The 25,048-nt window shown below is 42.8% G+C and overlaps 1 protein-coding gene across 13 annotated transcripts in view; it reads left to right on the forward strand.

The window, feature by feature from the left end:
- LARS2 (leucyl-tRNA synthetase 2, mitochondrial) overlaps window positions 1–25,048 on the forward strand; it is a 282,370-nt gene that overhangs the window by 96,641 nt on the left and 160,681 nt on the right. For 10 of the 13 annotated variants that reach the window (XR_010946973.1, XR_010946974.1, XM_067754091.1 and 7 more), the window contains 2 exons: window positions 15,048–15,302; window positions 20,883–21,011. Coding sequence is in view for 11 of the 13 variants with exons in the window: in XM_067754091.1 (XP_067610192.1) it covers window positions 15,069–15,302; window positions 20,883–21,011 (363 nt within the window). In the remaining 2 variants the exon portion in view is untranslated. Of the gene's footprint in view, window positions 1–11,480; window positions 11,636–11,713; window positions 11,868–15,047; window positions 15,303–20,882; window positions 21,012–25,048 lie in introns of those variants that run through there. The other 3 variants (XM_067754085.1, XM_067754089.1, XM_067754093.1) reach the window with 3 other exon arrangements.

The raw sequence follows: 25,048 nt of genomic DNA on the forward strand, positions 1-25,048 counted from the left end.
GGAGTTTGGACCAGTCTATCAGATATTCTAGAGCAGAACCAATGAATTATTTATGTGCTTTCTGCTGGCAAAGATGCTAATGAGATGCTACAGCATACATTAGTGTAATACCTGGAGATTCTTTTTGCTCAGGACCACTGTCTCTGCCACCTATTGGCTGTGGTGGTGGGTAGGGTATGGGGTGGCAAAGAAGCCAAGGAACTGAAGACTTGCCAGCCAGCAATTCATGACTAGGGAGGACAGAGGCCTATCCATCTTCCTAGGTCCCGTGTTGGGGACTTGAAGAATGAACATCCCGAAGCTGTTTTCCACTCACACAAGCAGGACAGAGCTCAAATCACCTCCTCCAGGATGCCTTTCCTGACTTATCCCTACCCACTGTGCCCTCTCCTTCCTCTCCAGGCTGAGAGATGTGTCCCTCCTCTGTGTGCTGCAGTCCCTGTGCTGACCAGCATCATAGATGATGGCAGGGCTCCATTGTCTGTGTCCACCATTACACCCTGAGCTCCTGAGAGCGTGTGTTCAGTGCCTTTCTTCTCTTCCTCTCCAGGACCGAAGGTGGCGCTCAGTACATACAGGATGTTCAGATGTTGTTTGATGAGTTGAATTGAATTGTTCATACGTGATTAGTTCAATTCAGAAGGAAATATGGTTATTTTGATAGGGATTGGTCTTTGCCTTTGGAGCTGCTGAGCAAATTTAATGTGTAAACAAGACTCAGGTGGAGAGATGTTAAACACTCAAAAAAAAATCTTTTCCAAGTACTTTGGCAGCTTCCATTTGATGAACAGTTGGTTGATTTCAAATGATTTAGTTGTATTTATTCAAGTAAGTTCAATAGGACCAATCTCTATTTGGCAAAATTCTGTTAACTCTTACTGTCTTTTACTGTATGGCCTTAGCAGTAATTCATTTTCATTTCATCTCCCTTCCTTCCTTCCTTCCTTCCTTCCTTCCTTCCTTCCTTCCTTCTTTCCTTCCTTCCTTCCCACTCATTCAGATGAGAGTTTGCTCCCCAAATTAAGAGAATAAGTATTAGGAAGTAAATCTGTGGTCATGTATCTTGTCTGGTTTCTGCATTGCTTTCATGTTTCAATTGACACTGTCACACCAAAGCGATTGGTTAACTCTTTACCGCTTACAGTGCAGTGCATGGGCTGGCAGTATCAGCATCTCCTGGGAGCCTGCTAGAAATGCAGAACCTCAGGCACACCCCAGACTTTCTGATCGTTGGGTGATTCATATGCATGTACATGTTTGAGAACAGAGGTTTAACTAACCTGGACAATGTCCCTGTTTCATACCTTGGAGATGATGTGGGGACTGAACCAAAAGAAGAGGATTGAATATATACCTCTTTGCAATTTATCAGCACTAAGTGGCCTACACCTTTATGGGATCTACACACTGGAAAGGTTTCCCTACCTGTCCCACGCACACCTCCTGTAAGAAGCAGCACCGCCGCCCCTAAGGGGCTGCCATTAACCACTTTATATGCGTTCTCTCTCTCAGTCCTTACAACAAATCTATGAGGTAGGCACCACCTCTGTCTCTTTACAGATGAAGAGCCTAAAGACTAGAGAGGAGAAACAGCTTGCTTGCCGCCACCCAGCTTGGCACAGTACCTGGCCTGTAACAAGGGTTCTGTAATTGAAGGCTTTCAGCATCCTCCTTCTCTTCTTGGGGACAGGGTGTCCAGATTTAAATGGCTGCAGAATAGTTCAGTTGACTCATAAACTGCACTGAGGTGTCATCTTCTGTTTTCAACCCTTTGCAGACTCTAGAATGGTATTTGCTACCCTGGGCCAAGAGCCAGGGATAGTATCTTATTGCCTGCCCCATCCCAAGGCTCCCACTTCTTCTTCCATGTACTTCTCCTCAATCTCCTCCTCCTTCTCTCCTTCCTCCAACTTCTCCTCTTTCTCTTTCTTGTCTTCCTCTTCTTCTTCCTGTTCCCTCTCCTCTTCCTTTCCTTTTTTTTTTAGATTTTTTTAAATTGAAGTATAGTTGATTTACAATGTATTAATTTCTGCTGTACAGCAAAGTGATTCAGTTATACATATATATACATTATTTTTTGTATTCTTTTTCATTATGGTTTATCTCAGGATATTGAATATAGTTCCCTGTGCTATACAGTAGGACCTTGTTGTTTATCCATTTTATATGTAATAGTTTGCATTTGCTAACCCCAAACTCCCACTCCATCCCTCCCCCACCCCTCTCCCCCTTGGCAACCACAAGTCTGTTCTCTATGTCTGTGAGTCTGTTTCTGTTTCATAGATAGATGTTTCCCTTTTTTCTCTTCTTTTTCCTCCCGTGGTCAAGCACTTGAACTCAGTGCAGCTCCTCTTTCTTCCATCCCCCTCCTTCCCTCCTTTCGCTCTGGGCTCCAGGTAGAGAATTCAGATGATGATGATGATGGTGACAATGATGACAATGATGATTTTATCGTTGTTATTGTTTGGCCATGCAGGATTTTCGGTCCCTTTTCCCCCTTTATTCTTTTCATCTTCTACCCTGGTGGGAAGGAGGTCATTCAGCATAAGAACATGAACTGCTATGAAAAGCAACCAACATTAGGAAGAGAAAGCCTGGTTTGTCTTAAAGATCTGGAAACTCTGTGGGTGGGGAGGAGGGTCATGATGGGTAATAAGGACCGCAGGGAGTGAGGAGGGAGAGAAAAGAGAAGACACTAGAAAGAAGGAACTCCAGGGTGCTCCTCAGACACAGTCTGGTTGTTCTGCAAGGGGATGAGTAGGAAAAGCAGACTATTTGGCGCCATCCTCTCTACTTGGAGTGTGTTCATCACCAGCCACTGGGAAGCCACTGTCAGGTTAAGGGTATGCCGGCAAGTCCTTCCAGCCACATAATGATGTAATTACAGGGCAGTTACATCATTGTTACTGCTAGTACCAGCCCACCACTTCCTACACTCCCTCTGCATGCCTGGCACTTTTTAAATTCTTTCCATACACGACTCCTACATGTCACAGATTGGGCAGGGTAGGAAACTGAGGCCTGTGCTTTCTCTATTTATCTGCTGTACAGTTTGGACTGTAACACAGTAAACTAGATCGTTGGGACTGACACACAACTTGCTGTCCTCTGTGTACAAGACTATGCTGCTGATCAAGGATCAGAGGAGTGTGATCCTTGGCTTAATTAATTTATTGTCTACTTGGGAAGAGAAGACAGATACACATAAATTCAAGGGCTAATTACCTCTACAAGAATACAAGAGATGCCAGAGATGGTCTGACTAAACACCAAATTAATGGCAGGGATATAGGACCTATAAGATCTTACTAACATTTATTTATTAAAATTGCAAATATCACCAAAAGATGGACAAGATACATTTTATACATCTGCAAATAAATATAAGTAACCCATAACCCACTCTTAGACTAAAAATAACAAATTCTGAATATCTTCAGGTCAAATGTAACTCAGTACTGTTTTATACATTCAGTATTTCTTCAAATAAGATTATCTTTTTCTAGAAGTAATCACAAAGCCTAAGGAGATTTGCAGCAGTGGAAAGGATTTTTTTCTCCCCTGTAATGAACAGATCAAAAGCTTAATCCCAAGGTCTGTCTCTGTGTCCAAGGATAATTGTGGTGTGAGTCACTCCAAGTGGGTTTTTTCCTACACACTCAAGAACCGCAAGGCATGGCAGCAGGGTGGGGGAGACATAAAATTTTAAAAGTCAACAAAAGAGGTCACTTTCAGCAAACTTTGTATCCTGGAAGGGATGCCAAAAACGGGTACTTTTTTATATCAGGCACCTAGGAAAATATGTACTGATTTTGCTCCAGGCCACTCAAGGCCAAGACTGCTCTTCAGAAAGGCATCTACTCCCATTTTCTTGGTTCCTGATCTCTTGGACACTGGCTTTGCAAAGATCATTATGAGTCTTTTGACCCACCAGTGCTAGGTTTAACTTTCAGGTCAGCAAGAACTATTAAAGAAAAAATTATCCATGACACTAGTTAAAATAGTGAGGCAGACTTTATTCAGGGAGACTTTTACTATAGGTGTAGGGACTACTGCAATGGGGTTTTGCAGTAGGGGAGAAAGATTAGGCTTAGCTCTGAATATAACAAAGAAAATTGGGAATTTATAGCCAAGGAGCAGAGTGCGGGTCAGTGGATAGAAAATTACCAATGGGAAACATCAAGGGTAAGGGGAGAGTCTGGCTAAGCCAACCTAACAGGATGCTTGCTGAAGGCAGGCCAGGGTGATCAGGGATCACTTGGGGGTTGGTGGAGGAAGAGGAACCCCGGGCAGGGGGAGTCTGGCTAAACTGACTTAGCAGGATTCTTGCTATGATTGGGCCATGCAAAGATAGACACAGAAGTGCCAAAGTTGAGGCCTAGTTGGGAAGAAGATTCTGAGACAGCTGGCTTCAGGTAGGGCTTGATCTGGCAGATCCTTCTGTAGCACCAGGACCCAATTCCTCTCTTAGCGTCCTGCCTTCATTCTTAGCAGACTCATCCATCTCGTTCTGGGATGGCTGCTGCAATTACTGAGATTTTTCTTTCCACACAGCAGCAAAAAGAATCTGGGTTCTAGTGTTCCCAGCAGAAGTCCTATGCTTTCGTCTGGTTAGTCCAGCTTAGATAATGTGCCTGCCTCAACCGTCTTTGTGGTCAGGGGATGGAATAACTGGACTGGATTAAGCCAGACCTCAGACCTGGGGTATGAGGGGTGGAGTCAAGTTCACAAGACTAAATGGCTCAGAGTTGGGGTGAGGGGTGGCTTTTTAAAGGGAAGTCCAGAAGCATTGATCGGAAAAGGGGAAGGAGTAGGTAAGGGGAAAAATCATAGATGATAAGCCTATCTACACCTTCAGTGGCTTGATTATCACAGCTGGGGCATTTTTATTGAAAAACAGCCCTGTATACAGTAGCAAGAATCTTGGGGTTGGCCTTCATAATGGAAGACTTCAAGTTGTTCCCAGAAGATCTGAATCAATGTCTGAAATGTGACAGCTCAGATAAGAATTTACATGGCTGCCTCAGGACTTATTTTTTTGAAAGGTCGCAAAAGCATGGAAATAAATGTCAAGTTGGAATTATTTATTACTCTTGTACCTCGAGGTCATTTCTAGTGAGTTTGCTTTACCTAGTGAGGTAAGCAGGGGAAAAGCTTGTTTTTACACTAAGGGAAGAAATGAATGAAGAAATGGAGACTCCTATTCCTGGAAATTCCTGACACGCAGGCTTTTGTATTAATCAAAGAGAGTGCAGAGCAAGGTGCAAGAGGTAAGGAAAATGAACAAAGGGTAGAGAAGTAAAGTTTCAGTGATTCAAATAAAACTCAAAGCTGTTAAGGGAGTCTGCAAAGAACTCAGGAAATTGGTCATTACAATTTTTAAAATAGTACTTGAATGAATCCGGAATGCCTAAACCTTGGTAGGGTCCAACAGAGTAGGTGGGGCAAGACGAGGTGGGAAGGGGGTGAGGAGGTGGCGTGGGAGGGACCAGAAAGAGACCAACTGATAAGGTGGTTGGGAAGAGAAAAAACAGTGAGAGAGGGAAGGGTTGGGGGGGGGAGAAGAGGAAGCAGCAGGGAGAGGAGGAGGAGGATGAAGAAGGATAAGGAGAAGAAGAAGAAGAAGAGAAACTTGGAGGATCAGACACCATAATATGAAAGGCACACAGGTGGGAGGAAAGGCAGGGGCACCCAGGCAGAGAGAACTAGAGAAGCAATTTGAAGATGAGAGTCTCCCTGAGGTCAGAGAAGCGTGTTTTCTTCATCCTTGTCCACCCATTTCCTGATGCAGGGCCTGGCTCTTATGCTCTTATAGTGAAAACCAAGGCAGAAGAAGCACGCAGAGAAGGATGCCGGGAAGCTGGAGGGGGAGACACAGGGATGGGAGGTATGCAGTAGTTCAGGCTAAAGATCGAATGCCGGCTCTTAAAGGAGTAAACATGAGTAAATACGTTGGAAGGCAAGTAAAATTTTCAAGTCTCCACGCTATAGAAGCCTCTTACAATGTGGGGGGAAAAGGTAGTATAATTTCTGAAACAAGATTGAGCCTAGAGTTTAAAAAAACAAGTCTTTTTCATTTTTTAATCACAAAAGTAATACATGTCTGTTGTTAAAAACTTCAGTGTTTTAATACAGAGAGTAAAATGTGAAAGTCCACCTCTGGGAGCTGGGCATCCTGCCCCCTCTCACTTTTTCAGGCTTCCCTCTTTCAGTCATTCCTTCCATGTCCGACACTGATTCCTCCTTTGACTTTACCATCTCCACCGCCTTACAAACATGTTCATGCATTTCCTATTCCTTTTAAAAAATGCACCAAGAAGGGCTCAGCCTTCACTTCTGTGGCATGTCTGCCCCATATACAAATCGTGAATTAAATCAGGAGGGACATTCTACAAAATACCTGACTGGAACTCTTCAGAAGTGTCAAGGTCATGCAAATAAAGATGGAGGAGCTGTCCCAGATTGGAGGAGACAAAGAAGAATTGTACCTCAATGCAGGGTATACCCTGGACTGGATCCTAGACCGGGTATTAAAGGAAACTCTCCTGAGGTGATAAAGAGTGCATTAGTTATCTGTTGCTGAGAAAAATTATCCCAAAGCGTAGCAGCTTAAAACCACAAACATGTTCTATCTCATGCAGCTTCTGAGAATGACTTAGCTGGGGTTCCTCCTCAGGGTCTCTTGTGCTGTTTCAGTGAAGTTGTTGCCTGGGGCTGCAGTCTTAGAAGAGCTGACCGGACTGGAGGAACTGTTTCCAAGCCCACTGACCTGGCTGCTGGCAGATGACCTCAGTTCCTCACCATGTAGTTCCTCACCATGTAGCTCTCTGTTTTTATTTTGGCCGTGCCACTCCACACAGCATGCTGGATCTTAGTTCCCCGACCAGGGATCGAACCCATGCCCCCTACAGTGGAAGCATGGAGTCTTAACCACTGGACCACCACGTAAGTCCCTAGCTCTCTTTATAGCCTTGCTCATGACATACTCCCTCACACCCCATCACCTGAGTGAGTGATGCAACAAACACACACACCAAGATGGGAACTGCAGTGCCTTTTACAACCTAATGTGGAAAGTTTAGGTACATAGAGTTATTTCTGCTGTATTCTATTGGTCACACTAACCCAACCCAGTGTAACATGGGAGGGGATACACATGGGTGTGAAGACCAGGAGGTGGGGTTATCAGTGGTACTGGTGGTATCTTGGAGGTGGGATACCACAAAGAGTATTTACCAAAAACTTAAAGCAAGCATCATACGTTAAGGTAGAGCATTAGAAGCAACCCCAATCCAAGTGAGGGACCGAGGGAGTAAGACAAGGATGTCCACTATCACGGCTATTCGCAGTGCTTACTCAAGTGTGAAAGAAGGCTCTCCTTCTCTTTAAGGATTATCTGTGGTATCTGGCATGTTTGACCCTGACCTGTTCTTCAAGTTGAGTCCTGGCCAAAGGAGACAAATAATGTTTGGGTGAGACTCTGGAGAGCTAGGCTCCTTTGACGAGACGGTGCCATGTAAAGAACCTTTCTGAAGAATTAGAATGTTAATAACATACAATGCCCTGTAAAGATGAAATCAAACAAATGGTGATGGGCATCACTCTATTTAATAAAAAGTCTTCTTAATCTTTTCTGTATACAAAGTCATAGAAGCTGAATAGTATACAAATTACCACACACTCGGTGGCTTAAAACAATACACACTTATTTCCTTATAGTTCTGGATGTCAGAAATCCAAAATCAGTTTTACTGGGCCAAAATCAAGGTGTCAATAGAAGTCCACTCCCTTCTGGGAGGTTCTAGGAAAGGATCTGTTTTCTTTCCTTTTTTTAAATTGTGGTAAAATAATCATAAAATTTACCATCTTGGGACTTCCCTGGTGGCGCAATGGATAAGAATCTGCCTGCCAATGCAGGGGACACGGGTTCGATCCCTGGTCCGGGAAGATCCCACATGCCGCGGAGCAGCTAATCCCGTGCACCACAACAACTGAGCCTGTGCTCTAGAGCCTGCGAGCCACAACTACTGAGCCCATGTGCCACAACTACTGAAGCCCGCATGCTTAGAGCCCGCGCTCCACAACAAGAGAAGCCAGCACAAGGAGAAGCCCATGCACCGCAACCAAGAGTAGCCCCCACTCGCCACAACTAGAGAAAGCCTGTGCACAGCAACGAAAACCCAACACAGCCAAAAATAAATAAATAAATAAATTTTAAAATTACCATCTCAACCATTTTTAAATGTACAGTTCAGTGGCATTACATACATCCACATGGCTGTGCATTCACCATCATTCATCTCTGGACCTTTTCATCTTCCCAGACTGAAACTTTGTACATGTTAAACAATGACTCCCCATCCCCCCTCCTCCTAGCCCCTGAGCAACCACAATTCTACTTTCTGTCTCTATGACTTTGGCTACTCTAGGTACCTCATACAAGAGGAATCATGTAATACTTGTCCTTTTGTGACTGTTTCACTTAGCATGTCTTCAAGGTTTGTCCATGTTGTAGCATGTGTCAGAATTTCTCTCCTTTTAAGGCTGAATAATATTCCACTGTATTTATGTACCATGTTTTGTTTATCCAGTCATCCCTTGATGGACACTTGGGTTGTTTCCACCTTTTGATTATTGTGAACAATGCCTCTATGACATGGGCGTGCAAGTATCTCTTTAAGATCCTGTTTTCAGTTTTTTTGGGTATCTACCCAGAAATGGAATTGCTGGATCATATGGGGAAATCTATATTCTTGTCTTTTTCATCTTCTAGAGCTGCATTCCTTGCTTTCCTTTGCACATTGTCCTTCCTTCATCTTCTAAACCATCAGCACAGCATCTTGTCCAGTGGTCACATTGCCTCTTCTTCTGTCTCAAATTTCCCTCTGCCTCTCTCTGTCATTGCATTTAGGACCTACCAGGATAACCCAGGATAATCTCATCTCAAGATTTTTAATTTAATCATGTTGCAAAGTATCTTTTGCCATATAAAATAATATTCACAGGTTCCAGGGATTAGGACCTAGGTATCTTTGGGGACCATTATTCAGCCTACCACACAAGCTAATAGAAAAAGCAAAAGTAACATAGAAAACTATCATGAAGAGAAAGAAAGCCCCATAGAACCCCACTGTCCCTAGAGATCATCACAGGAAATAAATAGTATGAGACATATTTTTCTAGATTTCTTTTCATGCATATACTAACACATGTATTTCATTTATTTCCTTTCCTTTTTAAAAAATCAAAAATGGGTAACATTTTACACAGCCCAGCAACTTGTCTCTTTCATTTAATAATGTATCTCTGTAGCAAGCTCTTTAAGAGTGAAAGAAATTTACTTTCATGTTATGTCTTCTTTGATGTAAAAATAGCAACTTTCCAGTAAAGCAAGTGAACTTTTAGAAAAATTCTATTTGAAATAATCTCCTAGAAATGTCAATGTTAACTTTAATTCATAAGAGGAAAGAGGTATTTTGAATCAAAATAAGGGTAGAGGCTACTTAGAATTTAGTGTTTTGGGTAAATTAGAGAAAGGGCACCCTAGTTATATGTGCATACAGCATGAAGTCCTTGAAGATTGAATTACCTTGTGTGGTATGTTGGTATGAGAGTCAGTGCTTCCATGGTGTCAATTTAAATTAAGCATCTGGTTTCAGGGGTGGAGAGATCAGGAGACCTGGATGGGAATCCTGACTCTGCCATCAACTAGCTGTGTGACCTCAGGCAAGCTGTAGCCAATCTCTGGGCCTCAGTGTCCTCATCTTCGAAATGAGAGAATTGGCCTGGAAGTTGTCTCAACTAATGATCTTTCATTCTGCACTTTGGGAAGGGCACTATTTTAGCAGGTTAGAGACCCAGTTTTGAATACCAAATCTTTTACAGTCAGCCCTCTGTATCCGCGGGTTCTACATCAGTGGATTCAATCAACCACAGATGGGAAATATTTCCCCCCCAAATTCTAGAAAGTTCCAAAAAGCAAAACTTGAATTTCCTGTACACTGGCAACTATTTACATAGCATTTACATTGTAATAGGTATTATAACCTAGAGATGGTTTAAAGTGTACAAGAGGATATGCATAGGTTATATGCAAATATTACACCATTTTAAGAAGGGACTTGAACATCCTTGGATTTTGATATCCTCGAGGGGTCCTGGACCCAGGACAGGATCTGGGATCCTGGTATCCCCCTGGGATACCTTGGGATGACTGTACTAATTTGCTGTGATCTTGAGCTAGACAGCTCTATTGGGCCTCAGTTTATTCATCTGTAAAATGAGCCGGCTGGACTATTCTCAAGATCCTTTCTAACTCTCACATTCTAAGACAGTGAGTCTCAAACTTCAGTGTGCCTAAGAATTCCCTAGAGGTTTCTTAAAATGCAGAGTCCAATTCAGCAGGACTGGGGTGGGGCCTGAGATTCTATATTTCTAGCAAATTGCCAAGTGAGGCTGATGCTGGTCTGAAGTGTACACTGAATAACAAAGTATTTGGATTTCGAACTGTCAGGAAACTTTGTTAAAGACTTGGAAATTGGTGAGAGATTAGTGTGTGGGTGGAGTACTGGTCTGGGGGTTATCTGGTGCTGTGGGGTATGCACATTTGCTTGTCTTCTATTGTCCAGCTCTGCAAAAGCTAAGATATAGACTATAGATGTAGAATACAGAATAATGGGATGAACTTTGATAGAGGCACAAGTGATTTCAGCCCTGTAGAAAAAGATAGCGCTCAAACATTACTTTTTCTAGTCCTACATGATATCAACCAGTTTTGCACAAGTAGCAAATTTCTTTCAGTATTCCTGATTGCCCATACATATGTGTTCTTCTAAATCTCCTTTAAACAGGTTTTACGTTTTTGAAAATTATACTTTAACACCACTGTTCCTTTGCAATTCATTCATTGATTCATTCATTTATTTATTTATAGCAAGAAAGACTTGCCAGGGATGGGGAGGTTACAGGGTGGAATACATAAACTCTAATAGGAAAGTGGGTGGTCAGGCATCATGTTTTCCTGACTCCCAGCCCAAGTATCAGGTGAGGAAAGCACACTTTACCTCCAACTTTGGCCAGGTAATTCCCCTCCCACAGCTAGACCACGGATATGGTGGAAGATGGCTTAACCATCATGTGGTCCATTAAGGATCAAGAGGTTGAGAGAGGAGGAGGAGGCTGTAACTACGATGTACTTCGAACCGTGGCCTCGGGATTCCTCCAGTGGTCTTTACACCACGTGCCGCCTAGGGACACTAAACTGATGAATTTCACACGCCTGCTACAATTGTGAAGAATTTTATCCTTGGATATCCAGAGTTTTGCAGCCGCTAGACGCAGGGTGGAGGTCTGGGCCCAAGGGCGGGGCTTGGGGCCAGGGGGCGGTGCCAGTGACCGAAGAGCGGAACCCGCGACAGCCGCCCAGCGGCCCCGGCCTCAAGGAATGCCGGGAGTCAGGACCAGGCCGCGCTCTTACTCTTTCGGCTCCGCCCCCGCCTGTCTGTGTCTGCAGTGGCCGCCATCGATAAAGTTGTTGTTCTGCCAACATGGCGGCGCCCGTGGTGACTGGCCGGGCCGTGTTCGCCTAAGGTGGGAACCGAGGCGTAAGGAGCCGCAGGCCAGAGCCTGTGAGCAGGTAAACCCCTGACCCGGGCTCATAGGGGCAAGATACGAGGCCTGATCTCCCCTTTACCCGGATTGGTAGATTTCGACTTGCCGGGAGCCGAAGGGAAAGTGCGGGCTGGGTTTGGTGGTCTCGGAGCTGTGCAGTTTCCCAGCTGGAAAAGTTTCTGAGATTCAGATCTTCAGATTCTTTGAGCCACTGACTCTGTTGACAGCTCTGGACCCTTTCCCAGAAAAACGCATATGTACGTATAGTTTTGTACTCAATTCCCTCTCTCCACCGCTCCACTACCCCGGCTGGTCCCTGGATCTTTGCTCCCGGGGCTGAGGCTTTAGACTCGAAGGACATCCATTGGCCCACATCCTCTCTGTGACCCACAGATCATTGTCACAGCATGTTAGGGCTCTAAGGTCATCAGAGAGCATCTGGATTTACCCCTTTATCTTAAGGAGAAGCTGATTTTCTAGGCAGGAAGTAATTTTCCTAAGGTCACAGAGAATTAGTTGGGGTTTTTTGTTGTTGTTTTTGCACATAGCTCCTTTAAGATTAATTTCCCAGGTACGTTCTCGGACACTTTCTTTTGGGCGCACACTAATGCCCTCGTGTGCTTCTCTGTGTTCTGTTTCTTTGCCCGTTTTTTCCTACTCTGCTAGGTTTCTCTGTCCGTATATGATTGTCATTTTGGGTCCAGTTCTCAGGCCCCTCCCTCTATGGTCACAGGCCGCTACCCCCACCATTCTCAAAAAACTTAACCTTAAGCCCTAAGTGAGGTTGAGATCAGGGCTGACTCTTAAAGAGGAGTGGAGTAATGGGGATTGATACTTTGGAAGGATGTGGAAGATGAGACAAGATTCCAAACATCTAGGCAAGGAACTGGATGTGACAGAGCTAAGGAAGAAAAGGGCCAAGTTGATCATAGCACGAGATATGAATCACACCTTTCACATTCATGGTAGGGGCATGGTCCTCTAATAAAATGGCTGCTCCTTATCAGGAAGAGGCAATGTCCATCAGGGCTTTGGTGGTGGAGTGTCCCAGAGCAGGGCCTGGGATGTAAAGAAAGGGAACTGGACTGAGCTCCAGGGCTGCAGTAAATCATAGCCCTGAGTGCACTTATGGCTGAGTTCCCCTAACATAAAGGGTGTGGACTTTTCTTAAAGGGTCTTGACACATATATTACCAGATTGCTCCCCAGGGAGTTGGAATCAGTTTGCATTTCACCAGGAGTGTATAAAAGTGCACATTTCTTTTTATAACAGGTTTTTACGAATCTGATTAGCAAAATATTTCCTTGTTGTTTTAATTTGCATTTCTTTGATTAGTTGTAAAGTCATTCTTTTTCAGGTATTTGTTAGCCAATTTGTATTTCCTCTTTTCTCCGTCTCCAATTTTTAAAATTAGGTTGTTACTCTTTCTCTTCTCATATGTGAACGCTTTATAGAGAAGGGTAATCTTTTGTTGTAGTTTTGGCAGTTTTCTCTCAGCTTGTTGTTTGCTTTCTAATTTTGTTCGTGGTGGTTTTGATATGCAGGTATTTTACATTTTTTAGAGAGTTTTATTAATATTTTCCTTTATGAAATCTTCCATTGCTTTTATGCTTAGGACAGAACATCCTGCACCTTTTACAAAATTAGTACATACTCATCTATATTTTTTCTTGTTTTATGGTATTTTTAAAAATTCTTTAATCTATGTGGGATTTACTCTGCTTTTTGGTTTGAGGTGGGGCTCTAATTTGAATCGGTCCCCCATTCATTGAATAGTCTATCACTTTCTAATCTATTTGTGCTTTTTGCTTTATGAACTTTAAGTTCTTTAAAATACCCAGATCCATTTCAGAATTCTCTAGTCTATACCATTGGTTTATGTACAGGAAAGGTTATTAGTGAGCCAGGTATTATGTAAACATTTTTAGAAAGCTTATTGTTATGTAGACAGGGAATGTTGTTATACGTTTTTTATAATTTGGTGCATAGTATAAGAAAGTTATAGAGACAGGATTAGAATTTTAAGTGAAATTAAGATTCCTTCCTTCATATTGCTCATATTGGTGATCTGTCTGCACTCTTTGGTATTTCTTTTTTCACAATGGCTAACCAGCATCGAAACAAAAATTTTGAGAGGATCAAGAATTAATGCCAGCTTAGAAATAGAGACACAGATGTAGAGAACAAATGTATGGACACCAAGGGGGGAAAGCGGGGGGTGGGGGGAGGTGATGAACTGGGAGATTGGGATTGACATATATACACTAATATGTATAAAATAGATAACTAATAAGAACCTGCGGTATAAAAAATAATAATAAATAAAATAAAATTCAAATCAAATCAAAACAAAACAAAAAAGAATTAATGCCAGCTCAGAGTGCCAGTTTCTTCCTTAATTTCTCTCTGGTTTTGAAAGGTCTGTTTTTGTCTGTTTCTGCACTATAGCTAATGCTGTTATGCAGGAAGGCAGAAAGTTTAGGCTATTTAGTCATAAATCTTAAATATTTGATGAACTGTCACCTTAGGCTTTAACACAGTGATAAAACATGAAACTTCTATGAGGTCATTTTTGGAATTCACCTTTGGAGGAAACCAATGAAACATTAAAGTTGAATTTTGATTCGCAGCTAGATGTCTTAGTGGGCCCCAACCTGTGGGTTGTATTCCAGAAAATCATAACACTCATCACTGTTCCACATGTTATATATTTATTTGTTTGTTTCTTATCTGCTTTTCTCTACTAGTATATAAGTGCCATGAAAGAAGGGACTTTGTTTTTGTTCACTGCTCTATCCCCAGTGCCTAGAATAGTGTGTGGACCTAGTGACACTCAATAAATATTTAGTAGGTGAATGAAGAACTAAATGGATAAGCAGTCTTCTAAATAATGGTTATTTCCTGGCTCAGCCTACTGAGTATACTTAGCTTGTAGTATGTATGAAGAACGCTAATCTTAGCTCAGAGTCTCCGATCTTCCTGGGAGACCTGTGTTCAGATCTCTTCTGATACTTGAGCCTAAGGCCAAGCCCAGATGTGCTTAGAGCTCTTCTGAAGCCTGGACAATGGGAATTAAAGCCTCCTGTACAGACCCTAGGCTGGCCTAAAGGCGAGGGCCGGAGGTGGCTCTGCTGCTTCCCACGCAAGCAAGCTGTGAGGTTGCAGCAGGAGCTGGCCCAGGTGGTGGTCTCCTTTTGTTCCTATGGGGCTTTTGTATCTTGCTGTTTAGGAGCATCGAACACGTTTAATATTTTCCAATTAAGAAGTTTGTGTTTAGCTCAATTGCATCTCTGAAATATTCTTTTCAGGGGAAGAAGTCATCAGAATAAGAGGAAAGCATGTGGACGGGCGGGGAGCGCTGGCTGTGCTGAATGGAAGGATGAGCTCGGGGAGGTTCCGGGCGGCTCACACGGTGTGCTTTCTGCCCTCTCTTTCAGGGCCTTCCCTCCTTTTGAAGAATGGCTCCTTCTTGGCAGAGGCTGGGTTTATATGCCTCTCTTCTGAAAAGGCAGCTACGTGATGGTCCAGATGTCATCAAATGGGGAAGGAGAGTGATTCCAGGATGTTCCAGAGGTATTTACAGTGCCACGGGAAAGTGGACCAAAGAGTATACACTGCAGACAAGAAAGGATGTGGAGAAATGGTGGCATCAACGAATAAAAGAACAGGCCTCCAAAATTTCAGAAGCTGATGTGAGTATTCTTTTATATATATATATATATATATTTTTTTGGTTGCACCAGGTCTTAGTTGCAGCAGGTAGGCTCCTTAGTTGTGGCATGCGAGCTCTTAGTTGCTGCATGTATGTGGGATCTAGTTCCCTGAACAGGGATCGAACCCGGGCCCCCTGCACTGGGAACTTGAAGTCTTATCCACTGCGCCACCAAGGAAGTCCCATGAGTATTCTAAGAGACGCTGAAAGGTTAGAGAAGAGGGACTAAGAGCTTGGACTGGGGTGAGACTGCCTGAATTCAAATAAGTTATTGAGTATGTGACATTGAGCCAAATTTCTGAATCTCTCTGGGCTTCAACTTTTTTTTATCTAAAACGGGCATTGTTAATAGTAGTGCTCACCTGCTTCCCAGGATGCTTGTGAGGGGTAACTGGGATGAGACCAACCTGGTGCTTGGAGGAGTTTCAGTGTGGTGCACATACAAACAAGGTGCATGCAAATGGTGCCACACTGGGCATTCTGGAGCAGCATTTACTGGGGAAGCTCATCAAGACAGGAGCCACAGCAGATGTCAGGTCCTCTGTGGTCCACTGCATGGTGGGGCAGCACACAGGGATCCAGCAGCGTCAGATAGGAGACGCTAGGAGAGGCACCTGGGCCCCTCAGCTGTGGAACTTTTAAGCTCCTGCATATTCTGAGAAGTACCTCCCTCTCTCCTCCCATGACGCTGGCCTCCAGCCCTTTTCTGCCATCATGGCTTGGGAGGTACCAGCCCTTCCCAGATGTGATCTGGGACTGGGGTCCAACCTCATGGTTGCAGCTATATAAGTTAGGGGACCCTTGGCTTTTGGTCTGTCTGCACCAGCTCAGCGCTCTACCTGAATTGTCTTAAGCACTTGGCTGTAGCCACTTTCCATGGAGTTCTCTGCTGGAGGCCAGCTCCTTCTCTGGGAGACCAACCTGCTGGGGATCAGTCTTGGATGCATTAACCCTTACCTCTCGATATTGGTCAAAATGACAAATGGAAGATATGATTTGTTGAATGAAATATTGAATCTGATCAGAGCACAGCACTATAAAATAGAGTTTTACTCTTAAGTTCTGACCATCCTTTCATAATAGTTACCAGTAAAATAATGCTGACCCTTTATGTTTAATTAAAGAGATTAGGCCAAAGGCAAGCAGTTGAGTAAATATATATCTGCACAAGATGACACTGCTTGAATCGCCTTTCCTGATTCTCCACTCTTATCAGACTCATTCTTTCTATGAGATTGATCATTATGAACAATGTGGGTGGGTAGCTATTTGTATTAAACTGAAGGATGGTTTTCGGCATTGGTTACAAAGAAAATCTGGTCTTTAAAGAGATGTAATGTGTAACACGTGAAATGATAAAAAGCAAGGTTTAAATATATTGCATAATTATACAATAAAAGCTTGACTTTTACCTCATTAGGAAGTGAAAATTCTTTGTGGCAACATGACCAGACTAATGTAACTAAATGTATTTTGGAAGCAGACCTTAGGGAGCAGTTTAATTCTCAATGAGGAGCATAAAATTAGCTTTTTTTCTTTTGGTTTAAATTTAGTCACTTCCAAACATTTTGAAGTTGTAGCTTTTTCTTCTTGTGACATTGCATTCTTAAGCGTATGGTTGTGTAAAAACTTAAATGGATCAAAATAAACTGTGTTTCACTAGTTGGGTAAATAGCTTGAGGGACATTTTGGGTCATCCCCTGGTGGCATTCTATGAGGGTTTGAATCAGGGAACGGCAAAGTGGAGAGAGCACTGGATCGGGAGCCTGAGCAGTAATACTGGCTCTGCCCCCAAATCGGTGTGATCTCATCAGCATCGTTTAACCTCTTTGATCCTCAGATTCTTTGCATTGTTTATCTCACAGGATTGCTTTGAAAATCAAATGAGAAAATATGACTGAACCCATTTTATAAACTGAAAGAGGATAAAAATGTGTGGTGTGTCTTTGTCAGGAATGAGAATATGACTAGATGCTGGTGGATTTTGAAGAATCTATAATCAACCTCCCTCTGGTATTAGAGCTACATTTGAAATCCACCTGAATGAGCTTCTAGATGCTGAATATTTTGCCATCATCATCATAATCATCATTATAAAAAGAACTTCCATTTAATGAGCATTTTACTATGTCAGCCACCATCTTTCCATTGATTATCTCATTTAAATCCTGAATCAACCCTGGGGGTGAGTAATATTATCCTCATTTTGGGGGTAAGAAAACAGGCTCAGAGGGAGGTTTGGTAACTTGTTGAGATGCACAACTCACTTGTGGCAGAGCCCAGGACTCAAACCCAGACACGTTTGATTTCTAAACTCATGCTTTCACCAGGAACCTTCTTTTGCCTTGCCTTTGATTTACAGATTGTAAACCGAGGCCAGAAAGACAAAGGAATTTGCCTAAGGTCTCACAGCTAGTGTCAAAGCTCGACCAGATCCCAGGCTGCAGGCTCTTATTGAGTGGTCCTTCCTCCTCCATCCTCTAGACTCAGCGACAGCTTCAGAGCATGATCTATAAAGAGGCAGAAGTTATCTTTCTCCTGATGTTAGAAGCTGACAAAAATAATAGGACCCACTTATAAAAACCATCCTTTTTCTATCGCTTCCAATCTTAATTTCTTTTAAAGGCTGAAATTCTTACACTTTTATATAATTATGAAAATTTCCCTTTCAATCAGATTCCTACTCAATTATAGTATAAACTCCCATAATTCCTTCTTTCCACTCCCAGAGATAGAACTCATTTCATTGTCACAGAGGAAAATGACTTAATTCACACAGAAAAGCAAAAGGCAGGGGCAGGCAATAAGCTGAATACCTTTTCTGCAATAAATAAAAATATTCATGAATAGTAAAGAGTTTTGCTAGCAATGCTTTTCTTTTTTAAAAAAATTTATTTATTTATTTATTTATTTTTGGCTGTGTTGGGTCTTCATTGCTGCGTGCGGACTTTCTCTAGTTGCTTCGGGCAGGGGCTACTCTTCGTTGGGGTGCGCGGGCCTCTTATCGAGGTGGCTTCTCTTGTTGCAGAGCGTGGGCTTTAGGCGCGTGGGCTTCAGTAGTTGTGGCGCACGGGCTCAGTAGTTGTGGCTCACGGGCTCTAGAGCGCAAGCTTAGTAGTTGTGGCGCGTGGGCTTAGTTGTTCTGTGGCATGTGGGATCTTCCCGGACCAGGGCTCTAACCTGTGTCCCCTGCATTGGCAGGTGGATTCTTAACCACTGTGCTACCAGGGAAGCGCAATAAATACTTTTCTATATATATTCTGTAAACTCAGTTTTGTAGTTCCGCTTAGCTAGTATGTAATGAATCCCTTGATTTTGCTATAAATTTAATCTTTGTTGGATAGACATACAAAATGGATATGTTAATGAAGAAGCTATATGTGGAAAATGTTTTGGGCAACATTGTTAAATAAACATCATTTTAAAATATATGTCACTATAATGAAAACAAAGTGATTATAATAAAAAATAGGTTTAATGTAAAAACTTTAAAATGAAAAACTAGAAGTAGTTTATATCAAGGATTTTATTGTTTTTTTCAGGTCCCAAAGAACTCTGTAACAGCTGTTTTCCCATGTCCCTAAAAATTCCCAAAGGAAAGGCAGTAGGCCAAATCCATTGCAATGAGTAATGTTTGAATCGAGTGGGTAGTCTGCTTATTTCCGATTCTGCACCATGTATCAGAACGAGGTCTTGTACTTCCTTTGAGGGATTTGTTTACAAGCTGAGAGGATTGTCTGTCACTTGCCTTCTTAAAGAAGGAAAGTCCTAAGTCCTCACTAACTCCTGAATCTCAAGTCCTCTCTCATGCTCCTGAGGTTTTCCTAAGAGTTATGGATCCACATTAAAGTGCATGATCAACGTGGGCTTTCCATCCGTTTCTAGAAATCAACAGCAGCTGTCACTTCAGTATTCCAGATTTCCAAGTTTATGTATTATCCAAACTTCTTATTTATTCACTTTTCCCTTCTCTTCCTTCAGGCACCTTTACTTACCACTCAGTGGGTGATTTCCAGAAGATGGGCAGTACAGAGAAAAGTGCCACTCTGGTCTGTTTTGCCACCCTTTAGGGGCCCTGCTAAAGATTTGTTTAACTTCTTTGCTGAAGGAAGTGTAAAGCAAGGGGTCGAATGAGATTTGGAAAGAATCTGATTTCTGGTTTCTTCTGTTCTCCTGATTACAGTTGGCTGTCAATTATCAGTCATGCAAATACTTACCAAAAAATACCTCCCCAGTCCACACACATACCCAAAAGAGTGGTTATGAATATTCTGTCTTGCATTTGTTTTCATTCATTTTGAAGAAGCAAAGGCTTAAAGAACTCTAGTAGCGCTCACGGAAGGGAGTAAGGACAGAAAGAGAAAAATAGAAGGTGGCAAAAAAGTAATGATAACATCAGACAGTCCAGACCCTTAGTGACTAAACAGAAGCAGTTACCTGTTCTCTTCCTTTCTTCAGAGGCACCCCTTCTCCCCCATGGGAGGATTTCAGGTTGGAGAGGGGGAACATTCCTGTCACCTGGATAGGATTGGTGAAGTGTGCTGGGAAAAGTGCCCTTCAGTAATAAGTGCTCTGCAGAGGCCTGTTATCAGGCTTCAGAGCACAAAGGCCGACAAACATTTATCCAACATTTATTAAACTGGGAGGTGGGCAGCCGGGAAGGGGGGGTTGGGGGGAGGGATGATTAAAACATGGTCCTTGCCCTTGAACAATACGTCCCCAGTAAGGAATCAATTAAATGATACCACCTTTCCTGTGGAGCCTTTTCCCCTCATGTGCACAAACTCGTGATAGCATTCACCATTTTACTGTGGAAGAACTAAGGTGCCAAAAGTCAGTGTTCCAGTGAGGACCTCCTGCCCTGTGTTCATTCTGTTCCAATGCATTTACCTTTTTTCTGTGTTTCTCATGATGAAGCCGCGTCTTTGGAAGTTGGAGAGTTATGTAACCCTGGCCTGAGGCTGCCTGTAGATCACCCCCTGGGAAATAGCTAAAATTTTCTCATTACCTTACCATTTCAACTTTTTCTGTTGAAAGATAAGCTCACAATACAGCAGAAAACCCGGGACCTGAACCGGTGCCTGAGGACCCTGCTCGTACTGTTCAATCCAAGTCTGCATGCAGCTACAGGGAATTTAGGGAGGGGCTCCATTTTTAGACATGTCACATCTCTGTGATTCACTATTGTTTCCTTGAATTATATGGACATATGTGTCAGAGCTTCATTTGGAAAAACATATAGTTCTTTAAGACCTAGATAGCTGTCCTAAAAGAGAAGCTTTTAAAAGAGAAAAAGACAGATTTAAAAATACATATGGGTAATAGGACTTTGAGGTTGTTTGGCATTATTTTGGACATTCTTTAGGTTAAGCCAGGGCTTTGAAGTTTGGTATTAGGCATTTTTGTCAGTTTACCTTATGGGAACGGTTTTTTTAAAAGAAAACTTTTAAAAATGTTAAATTATTACCTTGAGTAAAATGCCAAAATATTATGTGCATGCGGGTTTCCCCGTGAATGCTTAATAAATACTCATTGTCATTTTTTTGTCATTCTCTCCTAGAAATCAAAGCCCAAGTTTTACGTGCTTTCCATGTTCCCTTATCCTTCCGGCAAGCTGCACATGGGCCACGTGCGTGTGTACACCATCAGCGACACCATTGCACGCTTCCAGAAGATGAGAGGGATGCAGGTAAGGCAAGATGCCTGCTGGAATAGCACTTTCCTGCCTGACTCAGGACAATAAGAATGTAGGACAAAGGAAGAAAACCAATCTTAGTTAAGATTAGGACAGCTTTGAAGATAAACGTGAAAAGCTCAGGGTTTCCTCTCATGAATTGGAGGACATAATAAAGCATCCAGGTTAATTGGGGGGCAGCCGTGTGTTGGATGTTGTGCTAGGGAGGGAGGTGGGGTGTGGATGCAGTGGAAGGAGGATACAAATGTGGGTACCACATGATATCTCCTCAGGAGGAGTTCACAGTCCAGTGGGGCTGACACCCATAAATAGACAAACATTGAACAGGGGAATGAATCCAATAGTAGAAATGAGGAACAAATGCTGTGAGTAGGAAGTGGGACCACAAGAGATTTTTCTCCTTGTATTTGATATTTTCTGTATTCTCTAATGAGCATGTATTTATTTTATAATGGAAAAAGTAAAATTTTCCTAACAAAAAAATATGTGGGGAGTAACAGCTCTGCGGGAGTTTGGGAAGGCTCCGCTAAAGAGGGAGCATCTGTCCTTGAAGGACAAGGTGAAATTTCCTGGGAGAGGAGGAGAAGAAACCTTGCATGTCTGATGTTGGTAGACGCCTTCACCCCACTGCCAATTACCCCAGAGCCTGCGCTGTACTCTTTACCAACACGTCATCTGTAAGATGAGGTGGCAATGATCATAGCAGCTTCTTTAATACCTTACAGAGAGAGGCAGGATTAAAGAGGGGCTGAGAGCATGGACCATTGAACCAGATGGCCAGCATTTGAATGCTAGCCCTTAACACTTAGTAGCTATTCGACTTTTGACTAATTACTAAATTAACGTCTCTAATACCTAGTTTTCTCTCATCTGTAAAATGGGGATAAAATAGTACCTGCCCATTGAACTGTTACAGGGATTGAAAGAGGATGACTGTGAAGCACTTAGCACATAGCTGGCACATAAGTACGTAACTAGTAAATATTAGCATTGCCAGTGGAGGGCTGGAGCCTGCTTGTACCAGCTGCTGAGAGCTGTGGGCATGTCTGCCCAACTTCATGTTAATTATTTGTCACCTTAGTAGCTTGAAATCCACCATGGTGGGAGTATTTACATCATGGAAATCAGCAAAGCCTACAAATCAGGGCTTTTTCTGCCAGAGAGTTGATTGTTAAACATTTACTGGCACTGCCACTGGCTGTTGCTATTATTAACCTCTCAGGGTCTATATAAAGGGTATCTGCCCCCTCCCAGTCCTTTATCAAGCTTTTCTTTTAGAAAGGTACGTGAATCCATTGTCACAATTGGTTTGAAAATTTGTGCTGAACTGACATTGGCAGCAAGAAGTATTCCTAAAAAGGAAGTCAGGGTATAATGTCTCTTTGTCACTTGAAGAGTTAATGACTTTTACTGTCAGATTCAGAGATTTGCCTTCTACAAGGGATGTCTCCCTGGGCTATGCGAGGTATTATTTTTCCCAGATACTGCTTTCCATCACTTCTGCAATGTTTATTAGAAAGAGGTGGTGCAGAATAAATTGACTCTTGTCATGAAGTATAATATCTGTGTTTCTTCAACTAGATTTATCTTTTTTTTTTTTTTTTTTTTTTACTTAGGCCAACTTATTTTGGAAAATTAGTGAGTACAGGCCAGTTGCTGAAGATTAAACTTTTACAGCAAAACTGTACATTTATGGTACATTAGCGGATAAGTGGTTGAGGGGATGTAAGTGGGACGCTAATTCCCTTGGGTGGGTGAGACGTTACAGAGAAGGCTCAAGGCAGAACCCCAGGCCCAGAGATACTGGGACCCTTGTAGGCAGCTTAGGCCCAAAAGACAAAATGGAGTCCCTTACAGTAACTGAAGCCCAAGGTCAGGCTGGACCCAGGGACTGGGCAACCCAGGTTTGAACCCCATTGTACCACTTTCTCACTGAGTGACCCTGCACAAGTCATTTAATGTCTGTGAATCCCACTCTCCTTGTCTTTAAAATAGGGATAATAATATAATAATAATTATTTTTCCCTCCTGGGTCATTGTGTGGGTTAAATGAGATAGTACATGTGTCTGGCACATAATAGTCCCTTAATAAGTGGTAGCCCTGATTATTATTTATACTGATCTGACTTACTCTGGGAAGTCATTTAATAAATGAAATGAAATCTAATTCATTTAATAAATGAATCTGCTCTCTTCTGCTTGGGGCCTGCTGCATGGAGTTGCCTTCTGAGAAGTAACTAGACTGCAAATCATCACCTGCTATTTGTATTATCTATCCTGTGACTCGGTTGGTTCCTGAAACCACTCTTTGTTTTTTGGTTTATGGTATCTTAGTCATTGTGACCAGCAGGCACCTAGGGTTCCCTCTGTTCCTCAGTTTCAGTTGCTCTCTTTAAGATGATAAGCTATCTTGGAGGGGGGCGGGTATCCTCCAGGCTCTCTTGAACTTAATTTCTTGTTAATTTTCATAGCCCATATTTAAGTCAGATCATCCCCAAAATAACTGCCAAATATGGTGAAAACTTGTCCAGCCATTTCTAAGTGGTAATGGCAACAAAGAAGCAAATCTCTGTAATGGTCAACAGTGTGAAAGCCTGTTGAGCTTCCTGTTGTTTTAAAATCCTTCTCTCCCAATGTCAGGACTAGTCCCAGGGATTGGGATTCAGGTCAGGTTCAGTGATTCTTACTCTAAGGAGGGAAGGAATATCTGCTCTGCAATAGCAACGTCTGACATGTGTATTGATTAATTCATTCGGTACATAGTCCTTGGGCACCAGCTTTTCCAAACACCGGCCTTTCTACTGTATTATATAGTAGTATTGGAGTCTTAGGTTCAAAATCAGTCAGTAGGCCTAGGAAAAATTCAGTAAGCTTGCCTTTTTCTATAATTTGTTAATTTGTTGGTAGATTTGCTTAATTATTTTCTTTTTTAAGATTTATTTATTTATTTGGTTGTGCTGGGTCTTAGTTGCGGCAGGTGAGCTCCTTAGTTGCGGCAGCTAGTCTCCTTAGTTGTGGCTCGCCGGCTTTTTAGTTGTAGCACGTGGTCTCCTTAGTTGTGGCAGGTGGGCTTCTTAGTTGCGGCTCGCCAGCTCCTTAGTTGCAGCACGTGGGCTCCTTAGTTGTGGCATGTGAACTCTTAGTTGCGGCATGCATGTGGGATCTAGTTCCCTGACCAGGGATTGAACCCAGGCCCCCTGTATTGGGAGCACGGAGTCTTATCCACTGCACCACCTGGGAAGTCCCTGATTTGCTTAATTCTTTTTTTATTATTATTTTAAAAAATTAATTTATTTATTTTTGGCTGCACTGGGACTTTGTTGTTGCACGCGGGCTTTCTCTAGTTGCGGAGAGTGGGGGCTGCTCTTTGTTGTGGTGCGCGGGCTTCTCATTGCGGTGGTTTCTCTTGTTGCAGAGCACAGGCTCCAGGCATGCGGGCTTCAGTAGTTGTGGTTCGCGGGCTCTAGAGCACAGACTCAGTAGTTGTGGTGCATGGGCTTAGTTGTTCCATGGCATGTGGAATCTTCCCAGACCGGGGATCGAACCCGTGTCCCGTGCATCGGCAGGAGGATTCTTAACCACTGCGCCACCAGGGAAGCCCCCTGATTTGCTTAATTCTTGAATGGAGATATGGAAGTCATTCTAAGGCACATAAGAACAGTAGATGAGAAGTAAAAAGTGGAGTGACATTTGCACCAAGTCTGCTCTCTTCAAGGCCACCAGTGACCTCCCTGGATGTGTCTCTGTCATCCTGTCTCATCTCAGTGGCATGTAATACAGTAGACCATTTCCCCGTCTGTGAAAGACTGTGCTCTTGGCATGAGACCCACTCTCCAGGTTTTTTTTGCTGCAACTTGGTTTCTTCCTCCCAGTTTACTCCACAAGGTTTTCCTGCTCCACTCCATCTTTGCATACTCTTATCAGGTTGGAAAGTTCTGCTTTAAAGGCAGACCTCAGAGATTGTGTGGGTTTTGTTCCAGACCACTACAATAAAGTGGATATCGCAATAAAGTGAGTCACAGGAATTTTTT

Source organism: Pseudorca crassidens, chromosome 10 (assembly GCF_039906515.1).
Source record: "Pseudorca crassidens isolate mPseCra1 chromosome 10, mPseCra1.hap1, whole genome shotgun sequence".
Taxonomy (NCBI): domain Eukaryota; kingdom Metazoa; phylum Chordata; class Mammalia; order Artiodactyla; family Delphinidae; genus Pseudorca; species Pseudorca crassidens.